This window comes from Chelon labrosus (genome assembly GCF_963514085.1).
Source record: "Chelon labrosus genome assembly, chromosome: 10".
Classification (NCBI taxonomy): domain Eukaryota; kingdom Metazoa; phylum Chordata; class Actinopteri; order Mugiliformes; family Mugilidae; genus Chelon; species Chelon labrosus.
The window spans coordinates 13,363,820-13,391,258 of NC_140360.1; the positions used below are offsets into that span (position 1 = coordinate 13,363,820).

Sequence of the window (27,439 nt, forward strand, 5' to 3'; positions counted from 1 at the left end):
CAGCTGCTTCAAGGAAAGGGCGGAAAGCTAAAGGGGCGACACGGAGCTCTTCGGTATTTGAAAGCACACTCTTCTGACAGAGGTGAGGACATGAGTGTTTCTTTTTTTTATTGCTTTTCTCTGAGTGAAGCGTCGATGGGGTTTGTGGACGTTAAAACGCGAGTTTTGACAGGAGAGTAGTTGGTTTAAAGGTTGAACGTTAATGACCCGTGAAAGCAGCAGCAGCAGCAGCGGCGGCGGCGGCTCTCCGTGTAGAAACCTGTTACTGCTTTAGAAGTTTTTCCAGTACAGTTTCGAGGTTTGGTCGGCTAAAACGTAAAGGAAATGGGCTGTAAACTGGGGACACACCTGTTTGTTTTCTCTAGCTATATCCTGGTTGAAGCGACGGGTCATGTCGATGTTCTCCTCTCCCAACCACAGCCCTGAAACTAGCCCCATAATATATTTTACTGCGTAATTTAATTATATGGGTTTCAGCTGTGAAGCGACTGAAACGAAAGTGTTCTTTTTAATCGATGTGAAAAACTTCTCTCTGTCTTTGGGAACCTGTTTGACCAGTAATCTCCAGTCGACAAGTATCGTCGGGTTTTTCCTTTAGACAGGAATTCTTGGAAAAGAAAACCATTTTTTTTTTTTTTTTTTTTTTTTAATAAATCAAAACACTTTTCAACCGAGCGTGAGTGACCGTTTCTATTTATTTAACTGGCCCTGCGGTTAAAGTAAAACAGTCTGTCCTCTCCGCCTGTTTTTTTTAAATAACAGTTTAAACATTGTGTCTGCGCCGAGGAAATTCCTTTCTCCGAGTCACCACACCCTTGTTGGTGCTGCTCGGCTTCTGTAGCGCAGACCCTCACATCTCACAAGCCACTCGTCCCCCCCTTGTCTTGGCATGTTCTGCGTAACCGAGCAGCTCTGGTGGTATTTGTTGTGAGCCAAAGTCAAAGCTGCTAAAAACAATGCTTCAATTGGACTACTCCCCATTTTCTCAGCTGTCTCATACACACACACATATATATATATTTACACAGGGCATTGCATGGCAGACAAGTGTTCAAGATCACAGTGCATTACAACATTATTCTTACATCCTCCTGGCTTGTCTTTATATGCATACGAATGTGTTTGTGAAAGTATGATGTCATTGTGGCTGAGCAGCTGACTGCTGACCCTGCAGATATTGGACAGAAGTGAAAGTGTTCCCCAGCTTTACACTGACATATGAAAGAAAGCAGAGCCAGTGTGCAGTAGGGGGGAGTGCAGTGGAAACCCCTGATAACAAACAACATCATAAGAAGAAGAGGATGTGCTGTTGGGGATGTTACGATACCGATCAGACCCCGATCTGATCTTTTAATATTCAGTACCCACCGATTAGAGTCCCGATCCGATCTTAAATGAGTAAAAATGTCCTCTCCTGAAGTTTTGTAAAAGATTTCTTATCGTACTTGTGTTCTCCTAGATCACGTATGCACCATTCAACTGGAATAGCGTTGTCAAAGTTAATGTAGTGAGGACAGGGTAGCACCCCTTGGCTCTAGAAAAAACGCTGTGTTCTCTTCTCTAGAAAGGGGTTGGTCACCTTTTTGTAATATTTTTCACCATGACACTGTCTGTAAAACAACTTTTTTTAAATGTAGCGTTCAGTGGTTGTTGTTGCTGGGGTGCTGTCTTTGTCCGAGTGTATTTTTTCAGCTGCGTTAAGTGACAATCTCTTACTAACGCCCCGCAAAACGTCCACATTGCACAATTTACAAGTTTCAGTCTGACCGGCTGTGTTTTCCACAGTAAAATACTTCCACCTCCATGTTTAGTCACAGGGTCTTCGTCTTCTTAGATTTTTTTGGCAGCTTTTTGATGCTAGCCAGCCGCCACTAGAACAGAAGAAGAACTGGAAAACATTTTTTGCGCTACAGGGGTGAGGTTTTAGTTTATGGCAGACCTTGAGCCAATCATTTACAGACGCCTTAATTGGCCCTGATACCGATTTCCCGGTACTGATTGGTACATCCCTGCCATTTATACCTGTTGTTAGGTAGAAGTTGTAAAAGCAGCAGCAGTGTTGCTTGCACATATAGACATTATAAATGGTGAGGCAAACATATTAATATGCAGGAAGGAAAGAGTTTCTGCACACGGGAATGCTTGCAAAAAAAAATAAGAGAAGAGAAGAAATGATCAAATGGTAAATTATTCACCGTTTAGTTTTATTACTACTGAACCTCATACCAGAAATACATTATAAAACTGTGAGTTTCCTCTATTAACTGTTCTTTCAAGTGTAAAAAAAGAGGAATATAAACATTGGACTTCTCTGATGGCAGCCATTTTGTTGTAAACAAAATCAACTGAACGTAGGTCTTACTTTTCAGTCCATCAGTGCAAAAAAGTCTGCACAAACAATTTGATTGGCTCAGTAGATATATTTGCAGGCCGTAATGAATTCTGATCAGAGTGACTCCAAACCAACTTTCCCTCACTGAAATTTTATAGTTGGGGGTAAACTACAGGCGGTCTTCCAGGCTTGTTTAACACCTGTACAGTATTAAAACCTCATTGTGTCCTTCATGTTTTATACTGTAATTAAAATACTCAAAAAGAACAGACACATTTTACAAACACACTCATAAAAAGTTGTATTAAACATTGTTTAACTAAACTGAAGAAGAGATGCATCAGGATCCAAGTGGCTGATTATCATATAGCATTTAAGACCTCATACAACGATTACAAAATATTCAAAATCTCTACGACAAGACATGATGTGAGCTTTTTCTTCTTTTTGCAGTATTGAGGTCAGACAGATAGCTGATGAATAGCTCAGTGGGTCAATGTGAAAGCCTTTATGAAAGGCTGCTATGGATCAAACGTAACATGCGTGCCTTTATAGCCAGAGGCCACGTCACTTTGCTTCCTCTTAGCATGTGACTGACCTACAGTGAGAATTTCACCTTTTACTGATTGTACACTCGAGGAAGTACACAAGTAGCTCTTAACGTAAACCAACAAGCAGAGCTTTAGGAAGTACGGTGTTGACAGAAGAGTGATTGCTCAGATGTTTTTGTTTTTGGTTTTTTTTTTCCCCCCTACGCACCGTCCACTCATAGTTCCAAAGAGATCCACGAGTTTGTTCATTGTTAAGCTATAGGTGCTTATCGGCCAAGGTGTTCAGACACAATGCTCCACTGTATCCTGTCTCAGATTAGTGTGGGCAACTTTCCATCAGAAGTGATTTCCAAGGATTCCAGTGTGCTTCTGGAAAACTGTTGACTGTAGCTTGTTTTACACATTTAACACTGGAAAATTCAGGGTTTCGCCTCTTGGCCGTTTCTTGGTGACAGAGGGGAAAATGGTGTCTGTACACTGTTGGGGTGGATCACATACACAGGCAGCTGCAGAGACGTAAATCCTCTTGGAGAAAAAAAAAAAAACAAATCTGAGGGAGAGTTTCCTGTTTGGATCTTGGGTCTTGCAGCTTCAGGAAGCCTTAAAAGGATAATTTAAGCATTTCTGTTTAAGTTACATTTGCTTTAGCACCCCTCAAAGAGTGTGATAGCCAGTTCCCCTTTGGTTCCTGCTCCTGGATGGTGTAAATCTGGATTGGTTGTGCTCTGTTGCTACTTACTTTCTTATCAAACCGTTTATATCTTCACATTGTTTTCATTAGAAAAGATGAACAGAGAAGATATCTGTCGGTGGTTATAATAACAGTCAGTGACAGTTTATACTGTCTGCAGTTAATTGATTCATTCAGCATTGGTTACGCGTAAGGTTTGGTTAATGTGTGCACTGCATCTGGTGTCCTGATTGTTTAAAGTAACCCCTTGACGCCCATCTTGTTTGGTTTACGCCGAACCTGAATTACGGTTTTGAATCCTCCCCATGGTTATACAGAAAGAGGTGGTCTGTTTTAAGTTGAACTTGGTTTGATTTGTTTTTAATGTACAAACATTTTTGGGGTGGTCCATGCTTTCTCACCAGGTACAGGAAGTTACAGCAAGTTATGTTAGAACCAGAAAACAAAACCATTAGCTGTCTTAGCTCAAGGAGGTAGAAGGAGACCAGGTTCTTATTGATTAAAATATAGTCTGCAGTCACCTGGAGAAAAAAAAGAAACACCATGTTTTGTTTTTGTTCTGGTTTTTTTAGGAGAAGATCCCACGTACACATGTCATATCATGTTCTTTAATGTATTTGCATACTTGTAATTGCATTGTGAAGCCAATGGACTGGATCGGATGTATTCAATTTGAATTAAAAATTGAATTAAACTTTCAAATCAAGAAAAACAATACTGCTTCTTATTCGTTAATTTCTGCAGCTGGTCTTTGTCTTGCTCTATGCACAGTGGTAGCAACTGATTTTGTTTGGAGTTTGGAGTGCATTTATTTTACAAAAATCACTTTTAAGAACTCACCTCCCTAGTTTCATCCCTAAATTCCTTAAATCCCTAAAATATAGCCTCTAATACCTTACCAACAATAGCAAATCAACAGCTGGTAATTTAATGTGTCAGAAATATTTCATAAATGATGCTGCATTTCTTTTCAGATGGTTCTTACAGATTGAAGTGTGAAAATGTGTTTGACTGCAACTAAATCTGTATCGTCTCTGAACTGAAAGTCATTGAACATCTTTGACTTAGTAGTTATTAAAGGCCTTTATTTCTGTCAAATGTAAACCTAATAAGATATGACAAATCTTTCCAAAGGCTTCTGATTTAAAGCTGTTTTCTTCGCTTCCCTGAGATTACTTGAACAGATGGGGAGGAACTGTGTTAGTGTTCGAGGTGGTGACTCCATCGAGATGGCGTTACATGTATGTCAGCTTTTATTTTCGGCTTTAACTTCTGCTGTGTGTGGGAATCGGAAAAGGAGGGATGCAGCACCCTGAGGATATGCAACATTAGCTCCCTGATGGTGACATCACACTGCAACACAGGAAAAGCAAGGGAAGGGATGAGATGAGGACGGAGCGAGAACAGGAGCCCGGAGGAGGAGGAGGAGGAGGAGGAGGAGGAGGATGGGCGGAAGAGAGGAGGGAGCTGAAGGAGCAAACAGAGTAGAGAACAGGGTGCAGTCAAGTCAGCTGCTTCACCGTGTCCAGCTGAGGCTCACAGTGTGTCTGTGCATATGAACACTTTATAATCTTGTAAGTTAACAGCAGCCTGTGCCAAAGACTTAGAAAGAAGAGACACATTCCTCATTTCAGGCCACGTTTTGATTAGCTCTGTTCCCAAGTCGCCCCATACACTTTAATATGTTTTAAGTTTCTACAGTTCTGGCTCTGCTGCTTCTGCTGCTGCAACCCTTATGTTCTAGTTTTGACCACCACACCTCGCTTTTCCTCCTTCCCTCCGTCTGTTGGACTTCTCTCTCTGTCTGTTTGTACCACAACCAGGAGGCTCAGCAGTGGATGGAGGGATAATTCTGTGTGATATTCTCTCTTTCGTCGTCCTCTGCTCTGAGCTGAGCTGTTTTCACTGTGATAAATTGGGCTGGGGGAGTCTCAATGGCTCTGTCCTATTTTGGGCTCCTGCTAGGTTCTCTTGACTTTTTGCTGCTTCCCTGGCCTGGATCCTGAGCAGCCGCTTCTGATCTTGAGATCGAGTCAACCTTTACTGTAGAGTTTGATCTTGTTATGTACCGTATGTCTTTAAATTATATATTTTATTTGTTGTTCTTTGCGTTGTAGAGCTCCACAGTGTTCGCTTAGCCTTAAGTAGGGTCTACGTTCAAATTAATAAAATAGTCGTTGTACATTTATCATCTAAACTGCTCTGCATTAACTGCAGCTTGCACCTCCATAAATGGTTTCTCTTAAATGGGAACCCTACAGTTTTACACAAAGTCTGTTTACTGGACTTGAGGAGCACTACTTCGTATGTGATAAAAGTTGTGTTAAGCCTTGTGTGGCTGGCGTCAGGAGGAACAGTTCAGTACCTCATGCAACAAGTGATGGCATCCGAGTGTTGAAGACAGAAAATTAAAATGGAAGAAGCGAGCTCACCACGGGCCACTCCTTATCTGTGCTTTAAGAGAGCAGCTCAAGGCCACATGAGCTATCAGTAAATTTCCAACTGAACTGGTTGTAGACTAGTTGGACTGTGGGTAATGCAGGTACCAGGTTTTAGAAGAACGTGTGGGAAATACTCTAGTGTTGATTATAATATATTTATACTGACCTTAATGGGAGTGCTCTTTTGTAAGAAATGTTTTTTTTTTTTTATATATGGCTGCAACTAACTCTTTGTGTGTGTTTTGTATAAATAACAAATATCTAAGACACATTTAGGTTGGTAGTCAGAGCTTAATTAACTTGTTGACTGTCTTAATAATTTTAAGTAAACATTACTTAAACATTTCCATGTTATGTTTCTCGGTAACTGGCCAAAATGAGAGATTTGCTGATAGTACCTTAAATTATTAGGAAACCATAGCAATGATCCTACTACTTTTGCTTTAAAAATGGCTCTTGATTATATATCTATAGTGATATGTGCACATCGGTTCTGGCAGGAAATGTTTTTATGATTTAAACAGCCTCTCCTTTTTCAGCATGAACAGAGTACAGAAGCTGAACTGAATCATTTAAACAGGTGGAGCAGGTGTAAATATAGTAAAAGCAAAACAACCTGTTTGTAAGATTATGCCGCTCCACCCTGTAGATAATTGAACTTGAAACTTCTTGTCGGAGCTCTGCTTAATGTCGGTTACCAATGCTAAATCTTAGTTTGGACTCGATATAATACTGTATTTTAAATGCTTAACTATAAACCCAAGACTTATGCTCGGATGAAATGAGAAAACGGTCAGACTTAGGAGGAAAAAGTAGGAAAAAGAAAGATGGCGGTGCGGGTGGGGGACGGTTGTTGTGTGTGTGTGTTTAGAAGAAAAGGGTGAGGGCTGTTGAAAGTAGGTGAGAGATTCCTCATGGTTTATGTCCTCCCACATTTTTTTTTTTTTTTAACACAGTCAGACTGGATTGTGTTCAAGTGCCCAGTGACCCATTATTAATGATCACATGGAATGCACTTTGCTGCTTTCACCAATCAGTGTGTCAATATCTGAGCTGCTAACACGCACATTATATGTTTGTGAACAGCTGTTTGTTTGTACATCGGCTGAAAGTGTTCAGTTAATTATACCAAAGCAGGGCTGCTTGTGTTGCTTTCCAAGGAAAAATGAAAACAGGAAGGAGTACGTGGTCTGATACGCTGGTTTGCTGTTTACCGGGCAGCAGAAATTCTGTTTATCTTCATGTAAATATAACCTTTTATGTCTTTATTTAGTAACTTCTGACATTATCTTTAGTGTCTGCCCTTAACAATTGGCTTAATACATGAAGGACTGAAGAATGACCCATTTACTTATGTTACACAAATCTACTTTATGTCCCTCGGGTTTGTAAACGAAAGAAACACTCATTTTCTTTACCAATGTATGAAAACATTCTCTTTAAGCAGTAAAGAAGCTCCTAGTGTCACAGCCACATTAAGGAAGTTTCTTTTGTGCGACTGCATCGTACTGGAAGAAAACATTTTTGACTGAAATTAAGTTTGAAGATTTTCAGGCTTGTATTGTGTTGAGTGCTTGTATGTTAAAGACCAGGCTGTATTTGGCCACCTCCAGTTCATATGACTAAGAAGACTTTACAAGTCTTAAAGCCTCCAACAGGTTTCAAGAATAACTTATTAAATTAACTATTATTAACTAACATGTCAGAAAGCGGTGAAGATTTTCTGCAGCCTTTTATTTGGCAAACAGAAATACTTAAGTTTGTTTCAGAGGAGAGGACATCAGTCAGATCCGGTGGGAATGTGTTTTTTCTTCTACACCCGAAGCAATCCATCGCAGTATTGTCCACTTCCATGTATGTAATCGGTCAAAACAGCCACCTGCCTGCAGGATGATTACATATTGTGCAGCGAATTCTAGGATTTGAGCCAGGTTGAACTCTTTATGCTCGCACCCCCTTGCTGTGTTCCCAGAATGGATTGATCAGTGAGGAGCTGTATTGTGTTTACGCGCGGCCTATGTCGGACTGAATGCAGACACAGAAAGTGATTTCTGATGGTGTTATGTGTGCTGTTCTGAAGTGTTTGGTGAAATAAGGTTGGATCTGTCCATGCAACAACAAAATACTTAGTTTCAAATGCGGCTGTTGATAATCAGCAACATTATAAACGTCTACTGAAACAGCCAAAGCAGCTTTAATAGTATTAAACTCTGCAGCACATATTCTTAATTGATGGTTTAAAGCCATCGCAGTGTAATCACCCAAGCATGTGTAGTTATTGTGTGGGTGATTCAAACTAAATCATTAGATTAGACCTAAACGTTTCAACTCCTTAAAGCCATGCAGTCTTTTTTTTTTTTTTTTAAGGTGGAGTTGGACTGGTACAAACCTACTGGACATTTATTGTAGGAGTTTTATGGTTGGTGTAAATACCTTGAGGTTGCTGTCCTGTGTGATTAAAGGTTGATTGATAATTCAAGACAAGGAAGAAGTTTTTTTTTTTTTTATCATGCTGCCACTCATAGAGCTCATCAAGACATTTTACTTTTTACCCCCTGCTACCACCAATAAACAAGGCTGGCTAATGTGTTACCAGCTCCACGTGTGAGTCAGTCTGCCAGAGACTAGAGATGTGGGGAGAAAGAAGCATCTGTGCTGCATGTGCTGGAAATGAGGACTTTGTCCTTGCTGCTCCACACAGCAGCAAACATTATGCAAGACACGGTCGTTCTTCCTGAGACACGTGCGAAATGCCATCTCCTGCTCTGCTGTAACCTGTCTCTGTGGTGCTGTAGCTCTCTGTATGTTTACTATGACTTGCCACTTGGAAAATGTCTTTAATGTAATGTTTGGTGTCCCATCTTCTCAGTGGTTGTTCTGAGTGATTTACACACTGTTCACTATCTACATTTATTAATTATAATGAGTGTAATTTAAAAAATAAAGTATTAATAGTATAATTTCTGCATGTTGATGGATGACTTATTACAGGATAAGATCCAAACCACACATAATTATTATTTTTTGATTATAACACAATATATATTGTTTTTATGAGGTCAATATAATATGATTACCAGCGTTTACGTATCTTGACATGTAGCCATATTCACTCAAAGGCCTCACATGAAAAATGTCCTATGTGGTATTAACTTGAGATGCATAGTTTTCACAAAGTTAAACTTCTACCATGTTGTCGTGTGAGTCTGCTCTTCGCTGTCGTCACACACAGTGTTTATCTAGCAAAATATAAAAAGCCTCAGTGTGAATCCTGAGCAGTCTGGTGGCTGAGAAAGAAGAGGAGGGAATTTGTTTGAACTAAACCAAGTGGAGAAACTCAAGGAGGGAGAATGAAGAATGATTACAAAACTGGTCAAGTCCAGAAGTCTTTCCTCCTACCTCACTTGTTTTTTTTTTTTACTATTTATATCTTACCAGGAAGTCACTTTTAAAGGAAGGTGAATTAGGACAGCAGAGAGGTGGGGAAAATCTATATAGCACATTAGAACCTGGTGCCCTTCACCCAACAAATGGTTTGTTGTAAGATGATGTGGAGTTACTCGCGTCAACTTCCTGCTGCTTTGCATAGGAAAAGTCTTTTGTCTTTGCTGGAAGGCGTTTACTGTGAGTAGACACCAGTACTGATGTCCTGATTTGATTCTGATTCACCACTTCAAGATTTGTTGAAGTTTCTCTTTCAGTTTACAGGATGTTATTTTTCAAGGTCACGAACAGCAACTTTTTTTCAGCATTTTGAGCTTTGATGAAACTGTGAGCCACCTGTAGGAAGAGTTAGAAACTGTTAATAAAACTAAACTTGTAATAGTTATATGTTGTATAGAGAGCCGAAGTCCCGCCCCTCTACTTCCGGGTTATGGGACCTATCTTTCGAAAAAATATGAACGGCAGTCTATGGAGAGATCATAATTATTTTTTGGTCCCGTTCGAATTGTGGCATGAATTTCACATGTGATGTGTGTGAATTTAAAAGATAATTTTTCACGTCAAGAGATAAATTATTTGACGTAAATAAGCTGAACAACATTAGGTTTTGTATGAGATCGCTTAGTGAACTACATTTCTCGTCTCGAACAATGTACGTCACTAGAGAACTATGGTTGTCTCCTTGTTGAGCTTTACCGTCTTCTTCCAGGACGAAGGCAGAAGCATCAAACGAGGTGAAAATCATTATAAATCGGGTCATGTCGAGAGCTGTAGTTACACCAAGGGAGTTTTGGTCGGTTCTGTACGCGCCAGCATGCGGGACTTGTAGTTCGTTTAATTACGTATTTTCCATAGCGTTTTACTGAACTATCTTGCGACAAACTGTGACATTCTTGACATATAAAATCATTTTTTATTCTGAAAAACAACATATGTATAATCCAAGGCACAAGTCGATCGGGACCAGAAAATAATTTATCTTTCGCCATAGACTGCCGTTCATATTTTTTCGAAAGATAGGTCCCATAACCCGGAAGTAGAAGGGGCGGGACTTCGGCTCTCTATAAACATTTAGTGTATGGTGCCGTTACTGTACCAGTGTTCTAGTGAACTGTTTCATGCCACGTTTTAAGAACTGCAGAACACATCCAGTGATATTTTAAGGGAACAAGTCCTTGGTGTACGTCCTCGTCTTGCAACACTGTGCACACAGACACATTAATGCAAAGCAAAGGGGCCATTATCCCCACTCAGCGCCATGTGCTGCCACTCCGAGCAGGGAGCCTGCTGCGAGAGCCGTTGTCATCAATAAGCTGCAATGTTTTATCACGCCGAATCTGCAGGACTAGCCCCATTTTTCTGAAGCTTTCTGTAGCTACTACTGTAGTCACGATTTTGTGTGTGTTTCTGTACGCCCTGTTTGTGTGCATCTTCCCTCTGGCAGTGACAGTATGATGTATGGAGTAGCAGCAGCCTGCTATCACAGAAAACAGGTGGCTCTCCTCCAGAGAAAACTGACAACACACACTGGCCTGATTTAACGTGTGGGAGAAAAAGCAAACGGAACGATTGTCTTTTTTTATTCTGTGTGAAAATGGTAGCTGTTGCAGTGAAGCTAGATGACTGAGCCCTGAACGCCACGGGTTTCTTTAGAGGTCAGTGTTTACCAAGCCAGAGAACAGACGTGTGTTGTGCTTCCAAAACACCAGAATAATCTGAAAAACCACCTTGCTCCCCGTTTAGTTTGCTTTATTTAGTTTCTATGAATGTTTTGTATCCACAGGGTTCTCACAGCACACACACACACACACACAGCCCATTTCAGGGGAAACAACTGTTTATACACGCAAATGAAGCAAATTGTGTTTACCATCCCAAAGCACAACATCACCATTGAGTGACTGACAGTAATATATGTGAGAGGCTTGTTGATGTGTGCCAGTGAGTCTCTGAATACTTTCTGCTTGTTATTCAATAAGAAATATTATTATTATTATTATTTACCCCTCAAACCTGAAGTAAATTATTTGTTTAGTTATTTGGGAGCAGACATTTTAAGGATTTTTTTGTTTATTAACACAACATTGCAGTTTTAGTCTCCACGGTGTTCACCAGCTAACTTTATCTGCTGTTTGGTGCTGAGCAGGTAGAGTACCATTAGCTTTTCAAACTTTTTGTAGATTGTAAAACCAAAACACTGAGCTGAAAGATGCCAAAGCTCAGTTCTGCTAAGATATTTCTTGGTTCATCTGCTTTAAATAACTGGACTGTATTTTTTTTGCGTCCTTTAATTGGTTAATTGGTTTATTTGAACAGTGTGTGTGTGTGTAATAGCAGAGGTTGTGATCTTTGTCTTGGTCCAGGTAGTTGGAGATCTGTGGAAGCTGATGTTGCATGGCAGGCAGCCAGTGTGTTGTCTCATCTCCTGCTGCCTTCTCTCCATTATTGTCAGCCTGTGGGAGATGGCTATTGATCTGTGTGTTTGTGTGTGGGGCCATCTCTCTCTCTCTCTCTCTCTCTCTCTGGCTAGCCATATTTCACTCACATATACACACCTTTCAGGGGAAACAAGCAGAGAGACGAGGAGAGAAATGTGTGCAATCTAGAGGTGTCAGACAAAACCAGTATGAGCTGTAAATCACTTGGGCCAGAGGCATGTAGAAGTGACACATTAAAGATCATTATTAATGTGATTGCGTGATAGAGGTCATGCGTGTTCAGCGGCGTGTGGAGCACTAATGCTGCAGCATTCCCAGTCCCTTCCCTCCCAATGCTTTTCTGGAGCAGAGCTTAACCCTCAGTCCGAATCTTTTTTTGTTCTTCACCTCATACGCAGGACACAGCCCAGGAAAGGAAAGGGAACAGGGTGTGGCTCTAAAACAGACTTCCATCTTCTTTCCCCCCCCCCCCTGTCCCACTCCGTCTATTAATGGTTTCATTATTTCACCTTCATCCACTGTTTGAAACGACTGGACTCTCCTTTGCTTTGTTGAGTGACTCAAACATAAACTTACAGACTGATGATGACAGCAGTGTGTTCTGTTCACAGATGGCTGCTATCAGGAAGAAGTTGGTGATAGTTGGGGATGGTGCATGCGGAAAGACCTGTCTGCTCATCGTCTTCAGTAAGGACCAGTTCCCAGAGGTCTACGTCCCCACTGTCTTTGAGAACTACATCGCTGACATTGAAGTTGATGGCAAACAGGTTTGTTTGGTTTGGATGACTGGTTAATTAACAGTATTTAATTAAATACAATAAATTTCATATTCTTATATATGAGGGTATCCATTCTATACGAGTGTAAAATGACAGTTCAGATTGAATTGCTTTTTTACTACACTGCACAGTTATTGTGAAGGATCAGCTGATTTATTGGTCAATATTCCACCAGCCTATCTTTAATACGATGACATTCACTGATAGCAGTCTCAGGGTTTGCAGCAGTGTATTGCAAACACAGATGAGTGTTTTTTTTTTTTTTATGCTTATTACGTGCACAGGCAACATGAACAACCACAAGCTAATCATATCTAGCAACCTACATAGCTAGATTACCAAAAATATTAGTATGAACGTTTAAAAAAATTAGATCAGGTTTGTGTATCACAACTTTGTGTATTGTGTGACCCCTCACAGGGTTTCCGCGGAGTCTTAAAAACTCTTAAAAAGTCTTAAATACAAGCATATTTTGCAATGTAGGTCCTAAATTACATTTAGTCAAGTCTTAAATCCTTACGTCCATTTACCGCTTCATTCGCATTTTGTGCAATGCGTCGTTGGCATTCACAGTTGGTTCCGTGTGTTCTGTGTAGTTCTTTATGAAATGTAACTATTAGCAGTACGCCGAAATTAAACTACAAATGAGACCTGAAGTGGAATCCAGTGTTCAGCCTGGTTTGTAATGTGTTGCTGCATCGGGTATGATACGGCGCAGGCGAAGCGGGGAGATTTTTTCGTAACGTTTGTTAGCGTTATGTATTTTTGCCTCCTTTTGGATTCGAGACTTCTTCTGTCACGTGAACCTCGTTGTCAACTTGAGAAATGGGCAAACATCTAAGTTTAATGATTGCTGGCTTTGTAACGTGGAGTTGGAGAGAAACTTAGCCACGTTTGCTGGTAGTATGCTTCAACATGAAGTAACAAGGCAGGAGACGAAGTGGAGGGATGGTCTTAAAAAGGTCTTAAAAAGTCTTAAATTTCACTTGTTCAAACCCGCAGAAACCCTCCCCTCAGCTTGACCCTTGGACTGTGAAGCAATGGACTAAATTAGAGAACAGGACAAACTGCTTACAAAGTAAAAAAAAAAAAAAAGTTACACCACAGCAGCTTATGCTGGTTATAAATCAATACTGGCAATCTTAACAATGTCACATGTAGTTATATATTGGCCAGAGGGGAAATTCTATTGTTACTTTTTACACTCAAGCACTTTTGCCTAAGTAGGATTTAAAATGACGCACTTCTACTTCTAATGAAGTATGGTGCTACTTTTATTTAAGTAAAAACAATCAGGGTATATATATTTGTCAAAACAGGTAGTTTTATGTGACACCATTGACCCCGTTTGTTACGAACCACGTGCCATGAAGATTTACAGGCTTTAGTGCGTATTCTGAGCAAATCCTTGGGCCACTTCATTGTTATACAGCAGCAAAACCTTGAGTCAACAACAGGAAATGGATCTGTGCCACCTTCCTGTACACGGCCGGAGCCCCCATCCTCATACATCATGACTAATGTCCCTTTTCCTGTTCCTGTTTCCTGCGCTGCAGACTCTGGGATCAGCCGGCTGAGGATTTGCATGTATACTATAAAACCGACTTCAGGTCTCAGCTGTGACATACAGCTTTAAAATACAGTAATTTAATTTCACAAGTCAGCATTCAACATATAGCCACCACCCACTGTCTTTCATTATACTCGGATAAGACAAAGTAAATGAAAGAGGAGTCTCAGGAGGTTGACTCTTGAGAGACACCTGGTGGTAAAAGAATCCACAGCAGCAGGTTATGAGTTGTCATGGTGTGAACAGAAGATGTGCTGTAGCTCATGTACTTAGGCAAATGTCCTGTCTGTGGTAGATTATAAGTCAAAAGGTTCTGTGTTTAGCCAGTCTTGCCAAGGTAAGTAGTTTGTGAGCCAAAAAGAGAGAGACTTGGCAGAGTTGCGAGTTTAAGTGAGATGTCAGAAAAGTCCTGATGAACTGCTGAGATGCTGGAACTGCTGCCTTGTGGGCACTTGATAACGGTTGTACCCAGTTGTTAGGAGTGAGGTGAAGTCTTCCAGCAGTGATTGTACTGGTGGTCAGAGCCCTGTAAATTAAACCAGCAGGGTGTAGGAGGATAAAATGGGTCAAGATAAAGTCTGTAGCCAGGTTCTTTTCAGACCTTTATACTCAAAAAAGCCGTGATTTTTGCATAACGTGACACTTCTAGGCTGCTGTGTACTAAACAAGTGCTGCAGCACTTTCTGAGGAAATAATTTTGCTGGGTATGTTTTATCTAGAGCAGGTCAGACACACTGGGACTGTTAACAGTTTGATTAACAGTCTAAATCCTGTGGGAACTGCCTCCACCTCTGGGGAGTAGCTTCTTAGCCCGACAGTGGAGGAATAATTGTTCTAAATCTTGATTTTGCTTGTTGTCTGTGTTTTTGTATTTCTCTTGTCTCACCCCCTCCTCGTACTGCCCCCCCACTGACTATTATGAAAACCCTACCTTATTTAATACTGCAGCTTGCATAACATGCTTTGTTTTTTGTTTTTCTTCCTCTCTTTTAGGTGGAGTTAGCATTGTGGGATACAGCCGGTCAGGAAGACTACGACAGACTGAGGCCTCTCTCCTACCCTGACACAGATGTTATTCTCATGTGCTTCTCCATAGACAGCCCTGACAGTTTAGGTGAGACGACATGCACATGTTCACAGAATGAAAATGACTGTGCTACAGTTTGTAATTGTTATAAAGTCAGACTTTTAGTTTGTTTTTGTTTTTTAAGGATATGACATGCAAAAAAAAAAAAAGGTCAAGGAATTCGCCTTTGGCTAAGCCACACCCTAGAATGTAGATTGACCAATCACAGCGCAGCCAAGAGAGCTCCCACAGGGGTCCGACACTTTTTCACAGCGCGCCATTGACTTTAACGCAGGCGTCTCATATTTTCGGTCTCGGCAGGCTATACTGTCGGTATATATCCAGGGTATGGATAAGCCCAATGATGTGCGCGCAAAACCCTGTGGAGCTAACCAAAACATCACCGTTACAGCTTAAGTTGCATAGTTGTTGATACGCTAGCACACGCTGAAGAAATACAACGTTATACGTGCGTAACGTTAGTCCGTTTGCTTCGTAATAACGATTATAGAAGTGAATAGAGACGTACCCAGCTTTGCATGAACAGTGTTGCTCCTTGATATTGTCAGTCCCAGCCTCCGTCTCGATTAATAGGATATGCGGTGGTTCATTTTTTGACTGTGACCGGTACGCTTTTGCCTCTATTTGGATGCCTTGTTGTTCGTTGCGTTACACTTGTATGTCCTGAATATAGCCTTCGAACGCATATTGCAGCCCCTTTTGCCTACTTCTATCGGACACTTTATTTGCTGCTTTATAAAAGTTTGACAAAAGTTCAGCAGGAAGAGCTGTCACAGCATAAGCCATGTTGATACCAGAGCCTTATAGATAACCAGAAAACCACAGCCCAGAAGAGAACGTCGGACGTAGCAACAGTAACTAAGGGGGGCGGGGCTTAGCCAAAGGCGAATTGAACTGTAGCTGATTCACTTTATTCAAAGTGAATACTAACTGGAGCAACACTAAATTGTTGGTATTGTAACGAACCTCTCTGCTGTCGTCCTAACGAATGCCAGCTACACTGCTGCATAATTGTGTGACAAGCCATAAGGTAGATCCAGTTAAAAGTACATTTTGAACAATGATTCAATGACCTATAGTCAGTATAACAGTCAACAGAACAACCTAGATTAACATCAATAGTATTAAGTTGTTTCCACCTTAAAAAGAAGCAAAATGGCCAAACTAATTTGTAGAAAATAACCTTGGTCTTAAATAACCAGATATGTGTGTTGTTGGCCCAGTGTTTTGATACGGGCAGTGACAGAGACGCTGTTCCTAGAAAACGGCCTGTCTTTCCAGAGAAAACCTCTGGCTTCGGCTCACATGCTCAGCCCATGTATCAGCCAGGGGTCACTGACCTCTTGATGTTTGTCGGGATAGTCACAAGGGAAACTCTCTCTCCACTGTCCTTGTAGGGAAAAACCTCTGGGCTGAACTGTGCCGTGGCTCATTTTAATTGAATTCTTTAAATTCCTCCAGAGAACATTCCAGAGAAATGGACACCTGAAGTGAAACACTTTTGTCCCAATGTCCCGATCATCCTCGTGGGAAACAAGAAGGACCTTAGGAATGATGACCACACACGCAGGGAGCTGGCCAAGATGAAACAGGTATGCGTTTCTGTATGCAGCTGTGTTACTGCTGAAAACTGTGGCGGAGCTAATCTACCTCGATGTTTTATGGCCACATTAGTGAGGCATGGCTCGGTTCTGATGTCATCTGAACGGGCAGGTACTCATAAATCATCCATCCCAATAAAATAATTCACTCCAATTTAGAGACCTGAGCCCAGTCCTCATCATTCTCAGTGGGACATAGAGTAATGTAAACGTAATAGGATGGTAACTTTACTCTGAAGTAGGTTCTTTTTAAACAGAAAACATCTAAAGCAAAACTTCTGTAAAATGACCAAGTATGGAATCAGCAAAAAGTATTTCCACGAGCCTGGAAGACATACTTATGCCAACGAACGTTCTCAATGTCACTACAACTGCCCGAACACAAGCGAGCACTGTAAGTGGCTTATATGAACAGTTGGCCGCCACCCAAAATAAATATATAAAACACGACACGTGCAGCAGACCAAACACAGACTGGCATATAGGAGCTTATCTGTAACATAAAAATTTGACTGTCATTGAAATTAATCAAATAAAAACAGCAACGCACTGTCCAACTTAAATAAATAACAAAGAGCCATATGCAGTAAGTAGTCCAGACTTCTGTCCTATACAGTGCACCCTGCTGTTGGGATGAGTGTTGCTTCTCCCAGAAAGAGCAACTTGTCCTCTGGTGACTCCTCAAGTTTGCAGGACAGTACTCTTCCGTTTGGTCGTGTCAGCGTCCATCTTCTGTCATGTCCACATTCAGCAGATATTGGGCTCCTTAATGGACACCCAGTTGAAATCAGATTGGGCTGTATGTGGCCCCTGAACTTAAATATTTAAGTTTGACACCACTGATACACATGCACCATTTCCCAGCTGTGGCATGTGGTGTCACCAGCACTTTACTCCTCGTGGTTGACAATTTCATGCAATTGTTTGCCCCATTTTTTCCCTCTCATCTTCTTTCCTCCTACATTTCTAAACAAGACAAATGAACGCAGTGAGTGTAGTCCGCCAGTAATAAAAATATTTAAGAGAATGAAATTGTTTTCCTCCAAAATAACTTTTTCACCTACATGGACAGTGCAACCCCCTCAGATATAGCTATGGCTGTGGACCATTACTCCATACACGGAGACATTTTAACCCATTGTCTGTACATGAACCCTCCAGGAGCCAGTTAAGTCTGAAGAGGGCAGGGACATGGTCAACCGCATCAGTGCCTTTGGCTACCTGGAGTGCTCAGCCAAGACCAAGGACGGCGTGCGGGATGTGTTCGAGATGGCCACCAGAGCAGCGCTGCAGGTCCGCAAGCGCAAGAAGAGGGGCGGCTGTGTGCTACTGTGAGGACGGACTGCCCCGACACTCAGAGCAAACTTAGAGAAACCTAAAATCAATGGCTTCCATGGACTATACTTACTTCACAGATGCAGATACGTCACAGGCAAATATGAAAGACTGACACACCTGTTTAAAGCAAAACAAATCAACCTTTTTTTTAAAAAAAAAAACTGTTCCCTCTGTTTCTCACTCAGTTATTGCTTGTTTCCTCTTCTGTTTTCCTCCACCAGCACACCAACTTGTTTGTGCAAAGGATCACTCTTCCTTCTATATGTATGAATGTATGTTTGTATTTATATGTGCATATACTTTACAGATACGTCATGTGTCTGCCTCTGTGCTATGATTGTTTACAGAGGAGGGTGTCTCAGTCTACATGCCCAGTGACTCCTTCTCTCACAGCTATGAGTTGCAGATAGGCTTAGAGCTGCTGCTTCCCCTGCTTCCCTTTTAACTTGCACGTCTCGATCCTTCATCTGTTTGTTATACCACTATTAATTTTACACCCCGAAAGCTCTGTTTCACCAAGTGCTGTGTCAGCAGAGCTCTGTTTTCCACCACTTTCTCTTCTGACACAAAGGACTAAATTTAGAGCCTGTTCACTCTGCGTTTATTCACTGAGACCTACATAAACTGAAGCAGCACTGACTATTTGTATGGAGAGGGTTTTGGACTGCACCTTGGGTCTGTCCCTCCTCCATGGCGATAGCTTGAACTGGCACTGGAGACAGTGGCCTATTGTTGTGGACACAATACTTGTAGTTGCGCTCACACTGGCTCTGACAGACGTCGCCAACATTTTCCCCAGCGAGTCCTGCCTCCTGTCTGAACTCTTTTTCAGATCAGTATCACTCACGGCCGTGGACTGGATTTCCTGAGGATGAATGCACACTGTATAACAGCCATATGGATATTAAATAATATAGGTCTAATATGTCTACAAATTATTATTTTTTTTTAATACAACTGACAACTAGACTAGCAGCTCAAACAGTCTTCATCAATATTCCATCTCCTGTCTTTCCCTCTCAAAGACTAGTAGTCCTGTTGGCCATTTGAATCCAAGGGTTTGTTGGTGTGTAACAGCCCTCTATTTGACACTACAGGGACATTCCTTAAAATGTGATTGGAGAGTCAAAATGCCTTGCCGAAATTTCTCTCTAGTGGGCGCTAAAGATCAGGAAGTATCAACAGAGGGCATGTGTTTTGGAAATAGTGACACCGTAACTTTAAAGTACTTTTATACTAATGTGTTATGTGCTCTTCATAAGTTGCTTTTGCAATGTAACTGCATTGAAAAGAAAGCCTGAGAGCCAACTTTGTCAAGAGGTTAAAACTTTCTACAGCAATGTATTCTCCTTACTGACAGAATCAAAAAATACTTAAGCTCCATCTGAACTCTGTAGTTAGGTTAGGATTTCTTTGAAGGCAGAAGTGAAGAGCTGCAATACATAGTCTCTATCCAGTCCTGTCCACAAAGAACCCCAAACACCCTGTATGTATACGGTGTATTTAATAGACCGTACCACCATCACAAGCTACAGCTGTGATGAGCTTCCTTTTATCCACTGCATTCAGGTCTACAGAGATCACAGTGTAGTGGGCCTGGGCTAATTTCTGGACAGTGCCTCTGTCTTAAACGTCAAACCCCATGTTCCAAGAGAAAATGTTGATTGTGATGATGCTTTGTAAACAGGAGTGGGATGTGTTGAAAGTCTGGATGAGACAAACATGTTAATAAAGTATTTTTGAAATACTACATAAATGTTACCTTCTTTTTTTTTTAATGTTCAAGTCAGTTTATTACAAATTACTATGGATCTTACTTTTGGGTATCAAAGTGGGATTTAACAGAAAACAGGACAAATGGCAAACGATTCAAACGTGATCATCTGGTAGGAGAAAGGATTCAGTGAACATCCATTTCATATTTTACATAATTTCATAGATTTTTTTTTTTTATTCAGAAAATATCATCTGGTTTACATGCTTTTTCAAAACGCTTCATTTGATATATATATATATATATGAATAAAGCAGCCGTATAGACTGACGGTCTCCTCATACATGGACAGACCTAAATAACAAACCTGAGTAGTTGTTGGCAAAATACATTTTCCAGTATAAAATTTAAAATTGAATATTCAAGTCCCTGCATTAAAACAGTGATTGCAGCCGTTTTGTGTCCACTGAGACAGCTGTAAACAAACATCAATACATTCTCTGTCCTCCATGTCCAGGTCTTGTTGCTTGTATTTAAGATTTTATACGTCTTATAAATACTGGCTGTCTTTCATACCTTTAATGGTCCAGTGTGCAGGATTTAGGGCGACCTATTGACAGCAGTGGAAGGTAACATTGGTCATTTGGGGGGGGGGGGGGGCATTCGATTTGGTGCAATCTGCAGCCTCACAGCAAGACACCCCTAAATCCTCCACATTGGTAGTTTAATTAACAAAGGTGCTAATGAGCCCTTTTAATATCTGGTGAAAACATTTACCTAATTAAACTCAAAACATATCTCTTCAGGTGCTAGAGGAAGTCCAAGGTATCCAGTTGCTCACAGGTCGTTCCTCCATTCAGGATCCAGTTGCTGCTGAACTTCACTCTCTTCAGTCTCAATCTCAACTGAGAAAACAAACAGGAAGAAATTTAAGGTGGACAGTAATTTCAAAATATAAATATTAGGGATTTACCCATTAAAATAAACTCCTGTATTGTACCTTGAGCATTAATCTCAATACAGAGAATTGAAAGTCTAGCTAAAATGTCGTCCTCTTCCTCCGCTTGAACGTAGCCAGTGTATCCTCCTTCATCTTTGCAGTACTGGATGAATCTGTGGACAAGGAGAACGATGACGCTGCTAACAGGGACTGCACTCTTCAATGTATTTATTGAAATTAAATGCAAACATTAACGTATGAATTCTGAAAGCAGAGGTAAAAATCTGAAGCATACCGGCCCCAGACATCATCCACGTTCAGCACAACGGGGTTTCCCACAACAATCAGCAGGGCTTTGGCTCGAGTCACAGCCACATTGAATCTCTGGACAAGAAAAAAATGAACGCGTCAGAATAGTATGTACACGTACGCAGTGAATGTGAATGTGTTTTCATTATGTACCTTCTCATTCTTGACAAAGCCCAGGCTGAACTTTTTGTCCGTCTCCAAGTAATTCTTGCTGCTCCGAACTGCAGACACCAAGATCACCATCCTCTCCTGGCCTTGGAACTCCTCCACTGAGCCAACCTGACACACAAGTACACACCGATCAGGCATAACATTACAACCACCTGCCTAATATTGTGTAGGTGTCTCTTGTGCCTCCAAAACAGTTCTGACTCATCAGAGAATGGACAAGGACCTTCTGAGGGTGTCTGGTAACATAATGTTGTTAGTGGGGGCCTATGGGTCCCATGGGTTGAGGAGGTAGATCAGGCTTGTTCCAGTGCATCCCACAGATACTTGATCAGTTGGGGATCTGGTGAATTTGGAGGCCAGGTCAACACCTTGTGCTGTTTTTCATGTTTTTTTGAGTTGTTCTTAAACCATTTGTGTGTGTGTGCCTGTGTCAGGCTGCATCCTGCTGGGGATGGCTGCTGTCATCAAGGAGTGTCATTGCTATGGGGTGGGGGTGCCTGGTCTGGTCTAGGTGGGTGCTACATGTCTAAGTAACATCCATATGAATGAATGCCAGGTCCAAAAGTTTCCCAGCAGAACATTGAATTGTCACAAGATGGTCAATGTTATTTACGTCTCCTGTTAGTGGTCATAATGTTGTGGCTGACTGGTGTATATTCAAGACACATTGGGTGTTCTGCGTTTCATGTTGTTTCAGTGCAAATACTAACACTACTATAAATAAGTCACCTTGAGAGCCGTCATGTCCTTACGTGGAAAATCTTTCCCAACTTTTTCCAGGGCCTTGCGGATCTTCTGCACCTGTAAACATCCAGAAAAAAAAACTGCTTCAGCTTTTAATCTAAACATAATTAGAAACACACCTGTGAATTGGAATTGGCAGTAACCACGTATTCAACATGTGATGAGTGGAAATAGTTAGGACCTGCTTCCTATAGGGGGCGATGATGCCTATGTCTTTTGGTTCAATAGTGGACCGGCCCTTCTTGCCATCCGACTCCAGAAGTTTTCTTACGTAGGACATCAACACCTCCACTTCTGTTATGTTGAAGAATGAAGGACTGTTGGCCTCACGCTCGTCAACACCGGTCACCCCGTGGAAGATAACTGGGAAGTTCTGAAAGGTACATAAGAAATATTTTTTGTATTGTGTATTTTAGGCACACTTATGCGGCGGGAAAGTGGTTAAACTTTCATTCATTAATTTAATTCATCTTCTGCACCCGCTTATTCCTGTTAAGGGTCGCGGGGTCTGCTGGAGCCTATCCCAGCTGTCACTGGGCGAGAGGCGGGGGTCGTGGTTAAACTTAAATAATATAAAATAAAACATATAAACAAAAGATTAAACTAAAACAAAAATCGCAATCAAACATTTGCTTGATCTCTAGAATGAGTTTAAAACGGACAAGATTATAACTGGAATATGTCTTGAGCTCCAGCCGCATTGGGATTTCTGTCTGCACATGTACTGTACAGTATATGTGGACTAAAAGTGTCATTACCCTCTTTGGGAGGGGTTCCCATGTGCAGTAGGAGTTGCGTATAATTTCATCTGCGCAGACCTCCAGCTCTCCGTCATAGAAGAGCTCGTTGGGAATCTTCAGAATGGCAGGATGGGACCTGAAGGAAAAAAAATAAAAATAAATCAGTACATCATTTTTGTCAGTGAGTGACCTAAAACCACCATCTTTGCCATCGGCACCTGTAGTTGCGTAGCAGTTTGGTGACGTAACAGGGGTTGTATTTGCCCTCCTCCTTCAGGTACAGAGGGAAATCAGTCATCAAGCGCTCCAGAAGTGACACTCCTGCAGAAAGCACAGGCTTTTCACTATGCAGCAGTAGTACACACACACACGGGTAAGGCAGTAAGTCCATATTAGTCATGCACAAAGCAGTATGAGTGTGTATCTGTACCTACCCATGCCATATTTCAGGGCAAAAGGAGATCGGAGAATGGGTCCAAGCTGCTTGGGGTCTCCAGCCAGAACAACCTGACCAGACTCTGCATTGAGCAACCCTTTGTACCATGGACAACAGAAAATCAGCCTTTGTGTAAAGAAAGCTCAGTATAATTATTACACTGCTGTTTTTTTTTTTTTGTTTGTTTTTTTTTACCTGCCAGAGGAACTAAACATTCGGTCTCCACAGCATGTCCTGCTTCGTCCACAAAGATGTGAGTGAAATGTCCTGCAGGAATGCCTCCTGAGACCAGCCTGCAGACACCCAAAAGAACGTACAAGTCAGTGAACATACATCTGGAAAGTTTATCTGTATCCGTTTCAACTGTAATTTGAATGGCGGAAAGCACAAACAGGTTGTAAATGCATCAATCAGCCACAACATTAAAACCACTGACAGGAGAAGTAAATAACATTGACCATCTTGTGACAATACAATGTTCTGCTGGTAAACTTTTGGACCTGGCATTCATGTGAACGTTACTTAGACATGAGCCACCCACCCAGACCAGACCAGGCACCCCCACCCCATAGCAATGACACTCCTTGATGGCAGCAGCCAGACACACAAAAACAAAAACAGCACAAGGTGTTGACCTGGCCTCCAAATTCACTAGATCCCAAACTGATCAACTATCTGTGGGATGAACCACAGAGGCCCCTCCCCTCAACCCATAGGACCCAAAGACCAAGATTCTGTTGCCAGACACCACAGGACACCCTCAGAAGGCCTATATCCGTTCTCTGATGAGCCAGAAGTGTGTTGGAGGCACAAGAGAGACCTATACAGTATTAGCCAGGCGGTCATAATGTTATGCCTGATCGGTGAATGATAGTATGCAACCTGTAAAAATGTTACTTTTGTGCCATGCATGTAGCAGAGTGCAGTGTGAGTGATTGAGTACCGTCCAGCTGTTAACAGTGTGGTGACCATGATCCTATACTCCATCAGCTTCTCTTTAGCTTGAAAAACATAACCGTCACCTTCCAGGTTAGAGCATGCCTGTGAAATGCCACAATGTCCTTTTAAACAAATGCTTAAAAATTCAACAATATCAATATCAAACATATAAATGACCAGGAAGCATTAATCATTGAGTCCAGCAAGGGGGTAGATAATCTAACTGAATGATTTAATGTCACAATTTGAATGGATAGAGAAGGCGTTACTTTCTGAATGAAAGAAATGCCTCATACCAAAAACAATATTCGTGCACTGAAGTGTCAATTGTAATTACTTGGAAGACAAGAGCACTGACCTTCAATCTATCAGGGACAACCCCTGGATCCCGGCTGGAGGCGTACATGCGGTGCACTTTACGTTCATCCACATGGTCCAAAATCTTCTTGCAGAGCAGATCAGCAGCGCTGTTTGAGGGAGCACAGGCCAGAATGTGGCAGGACGCCTCGGTCTTCTCTATCTGCTTGATGGCCTCCACCACAGTCACAGTTTTGCCTGAACGGAACAAAGAAGTTCAGAATAAAGAATTTCTGGATTATTGAGGAGAATGTTGTCTTTAGAAATTGCTTACACAGCTCTCTAAAGACAACCAAAGAAGAGTGTGCAGTACCTGTTCCAGGTGGACCAAACACCAGGTAAGGGGCAGGTTTGGATGAGCCGGCTACAATGTGTTGCACTGCTTGATACTGCTCCAGGTTTTTCTCCAGCTTCCTGTCAAATAGCCTATCAACAGAAACATGGGTAAGAAACTTCCTTAAACTATCTCCATTAATCGTTTATCCAATGCAGCGGTAGTATTACTGTTGGGATCCTCATTTAGCTCTGTATTCAGTAAAAATGAACTGAGGCTGCACCACTTTCATGTCATGTCAAAGCTGGAAAAATGCTTTTTTGATGTGTACTTAGCTGAATATGCTTAGCATTTTTCAACATTGTTTGTACCGGCATGGATTTTGTGTGTTTTTACTTTTACCATTTGAAATCTTCAGCGGACCATCAACCGAGCCGTAGCCGACTGGTGTGGTCACATGTGCAGCCCAGTTAATATCTTACGTTCCACACTCACAGAGGTTTGGGAAGTTCTTTTGGACAGGGGCGGAGAGGTGCACTTGGAAACAACACGTTCCCCAGTCTGTGCAACGTAGCAAATTCAGCTGCTCTGTGCTGAAGACGCAAGGTCAGCCGGCTGATAGTGAACTCAACATGGAACTTCATGCCATCGATCCAGCGAGCCAGCAATCTGTAAAGACATTTTGAAACGGTTTCCATATTAGATACCAAAAAAATTACTCTTCATAATTCTTCGTAATTCTTTAACTTTTTATTATTCTGTTACGTATTATGTTTTTTTGCCATCTCCTGCTGACAGTCCAAGCTGCTGCTTGTGAAACTGAAACTTTGACTATTGGGTCTGACTGTAGGGAGGGGACCACAGGACTCCTTGAAGACAAAGACTCATACAGGAAGCATACGTGCTCTAACAGGACACTACAGGTCATATATAACCTGTAGTTCCAACAGTTACACATTTGAACTGTTTGTCTTTTATAACACTATAGAGAGCCCTTTGAGTATAGTGTTGAAAGTTTTCTCCTGAACTTTCCCCCTTGTGTTACTCTCGTCACAGACAAGCATTTCAAGAAAAGTTAGGACAACTGTCTTCTGTCTTGATCTTACTGTGAGCTGAAGCCCAGTTTGACACTGTCCAGGTTCACACTGTGGACGTAGCCGCAGTACTTCACCCCTTTCTCTCCTTCAGGATACACCAGCAGCTTATCTCCTCGTAGCACAGACGGGCGGTTCTCAGACACACCAGGTACCTGGTAGATTGATAGGAATTGAAAAAAGCAAGAATTACTTTTTATATCAGCAAATATGCAGGGTGACGTCTTCATTCGCCATCATTTACCATACGACATCACAACCTGGCCTCAGGAATGTACCGTTTCATATCCTAGTACTAGCATTAACAATCATACAAAAAATATGATTAACAAAAAATTAAAAATCACACTCATATGCTTGTGGTTAGTTCACAAACCACACACTACTGCACTGCAGAGTTTTCCTCTATGTGTGGCCACAGCAGCTGTATAGCAATGAGTACCAGGACAATGATTAAGATCTTCTGCTTACAAAGTTGGACATTGTTCCGGAAATTTATATTTATATTTATATTTATATATATATATTTTTTTTTTTTTTAAAGCAGCAGTTTTGAGGAAACCATTTGAGATTCTCTCATCCTAACTGTTCTTGGCTCTGCTGATTGAGTGTATCATTCATATCATATGACATGTGCAAAGATGGCTTTTTCATTTTCATGCTCTGGCTCTCCTTCTGTATGACCCAACTAAGAAATGAAAATCAGATTTTTCATCGTCAGTAGCCTAAAGTACATTTGATTTGCAGAGCTGTTGAAAATACAGCTTTGAACTAAACCCGTAAGGTAGCTGCAGTATCATTAGAGCCGTTTCACAGTAGACATGTTGTCTTTTCACTGTCATGGCTTGCTGGGACACTTAATGGAACTGAGTATTCAAACCAAGTGGAATGCATCCCTCATGAATATATGTCAAAATATATTTTGTGAAAAAATAATGACACTACTGTGACAATAAGCCACAGACATCTCTGTATCATTATACACTGCCTGGCCAAAAAAAAAGTCGTCACTTGTTGGAACGCCTTTAGATGTGATTACAGTACGCATTCTCTGTGGCATTGTTTCGTTAAGCTTCTCCAATGTCACAAGATTTATTTCCATCCAGTGTTGCATTCATTTTTCACCAAGATCTTGTATTGATGATGAAAGAGTCTGACCACAGCACAAAGCCTTCTCCAGCACATCCCAAAGATTCTCAATGGGGTTAAGGTCTGGACTCTGTGGTGGCCAATCCATGTGTGAAAATGATGTCTCATGCTCCCTGAACCACTCTTTCGCAATCTGAGCCCCATGAATCCTGACATTGTCATCTTGGAATATATCAGGGAAGAAAAAAATCTATTGATGGAATAACCTGGTCATTCAGTATATTCAGGTAGTCAGCTGACCTCATTCTTTGGACACATAATGTTGCTGAACCTAGACCTGAGCAACTGCAGCAACCCCAG

General features: G+C 41.4%; 2 protein-coding genes across 3 annotated transcripts in view; one reads left to right on the forward strand and one right to left on the reverse strand.

The window, feature by feature from the left end:
* Nucleotides 1–20,005, forward strand: LOC311493991 (rho-related GTP-binding protein RhoA-D). Of its 2 annotated transcripts, none has more exons than XM_084552818.1 (5): nt 1–82; nt 12,509–12,664; nt 15,240–15,360; nt 16,795–16,925; nt 18,096–20,002. In XM_084552818.1, exons 2-5 carry the CDS (start codon nt 12,509–12,511, stop codon nt 18,267–18,269), a joined length of 582 nt encoding a protein of 193 aa, XP_084408944.1. In that variant the 5' UTR covers nt 1–82; the 3' UTR covers nt 18,270–20,002. The 2 variants fall into 2 exon arrangements, with proteins under 2 accessions (XP_084408944.1, XP_084408945.1); XM_084552819.1 differs by having other exon boundaries at nt 2–82; nt 12,493–12,664; nt 18,096–20,005.
* Nucleotides 18,427–27,439, reverse strand: part of LOC311493990 (putative helicase mov-10-B.1) — a 14,721-nt gene continuing 5,708 nt past the window's right edge. Inside the window, exons 9-23 of the mRNA XM_084552817.1 lie at nt 26,003–26,145; nt 25,392–25,565; nt 24,936–25,048; nt 24,624–24,820; nt 24,270–24,367; nt 23,522–23,619; nt 23,325–23,423; nt 23,109–23,211; nt 22,909–23,026; nt 22,332–22,523; nt 22,136–22,207; nt 21,389–21,514; nt 21,222–21,310; nt 20,987–21,099; nt 18,427–20,891 (exon numbers count right to left, since the gene is read on the reverse strand). Coding sequence (XP_084408943.1) covers nt 20,824–20,891; nt 20,987–21,099; nt 21,222–21,310; nt 21,389–21,514; nt 22,136–22,207; nt 22,332–22,523; nt 22,909–23,026; nt 23,109–23,211; nt 23,325–23,423; nt 23,522–23,619; nt 24,270–24,367; nt 24,624–24,820; nt 24,936–25,048; nt 25,392–25,565; nt 26,003–26,145 — 1,803 coding nt within the window. The 3' untranslated portion in view covers nt 18,427–20,823. The remainder of the gene's footprint in view (nt 20,892–20,986; nt 21,100–21,221; nt 21,311–21,388; nt 21,515–22,135; nt 22,208–22,331; nt 22,524–22,908; nt 23,027–23,108; nt 23,212–23,324; nt 23,424–23,521; nt 23,620–24,269; nt 24,368–24,623; nt 24,821–24,935; nt 25,049–25,391; nt 25,566–26,002; nt 26,146–27,439) is intronic.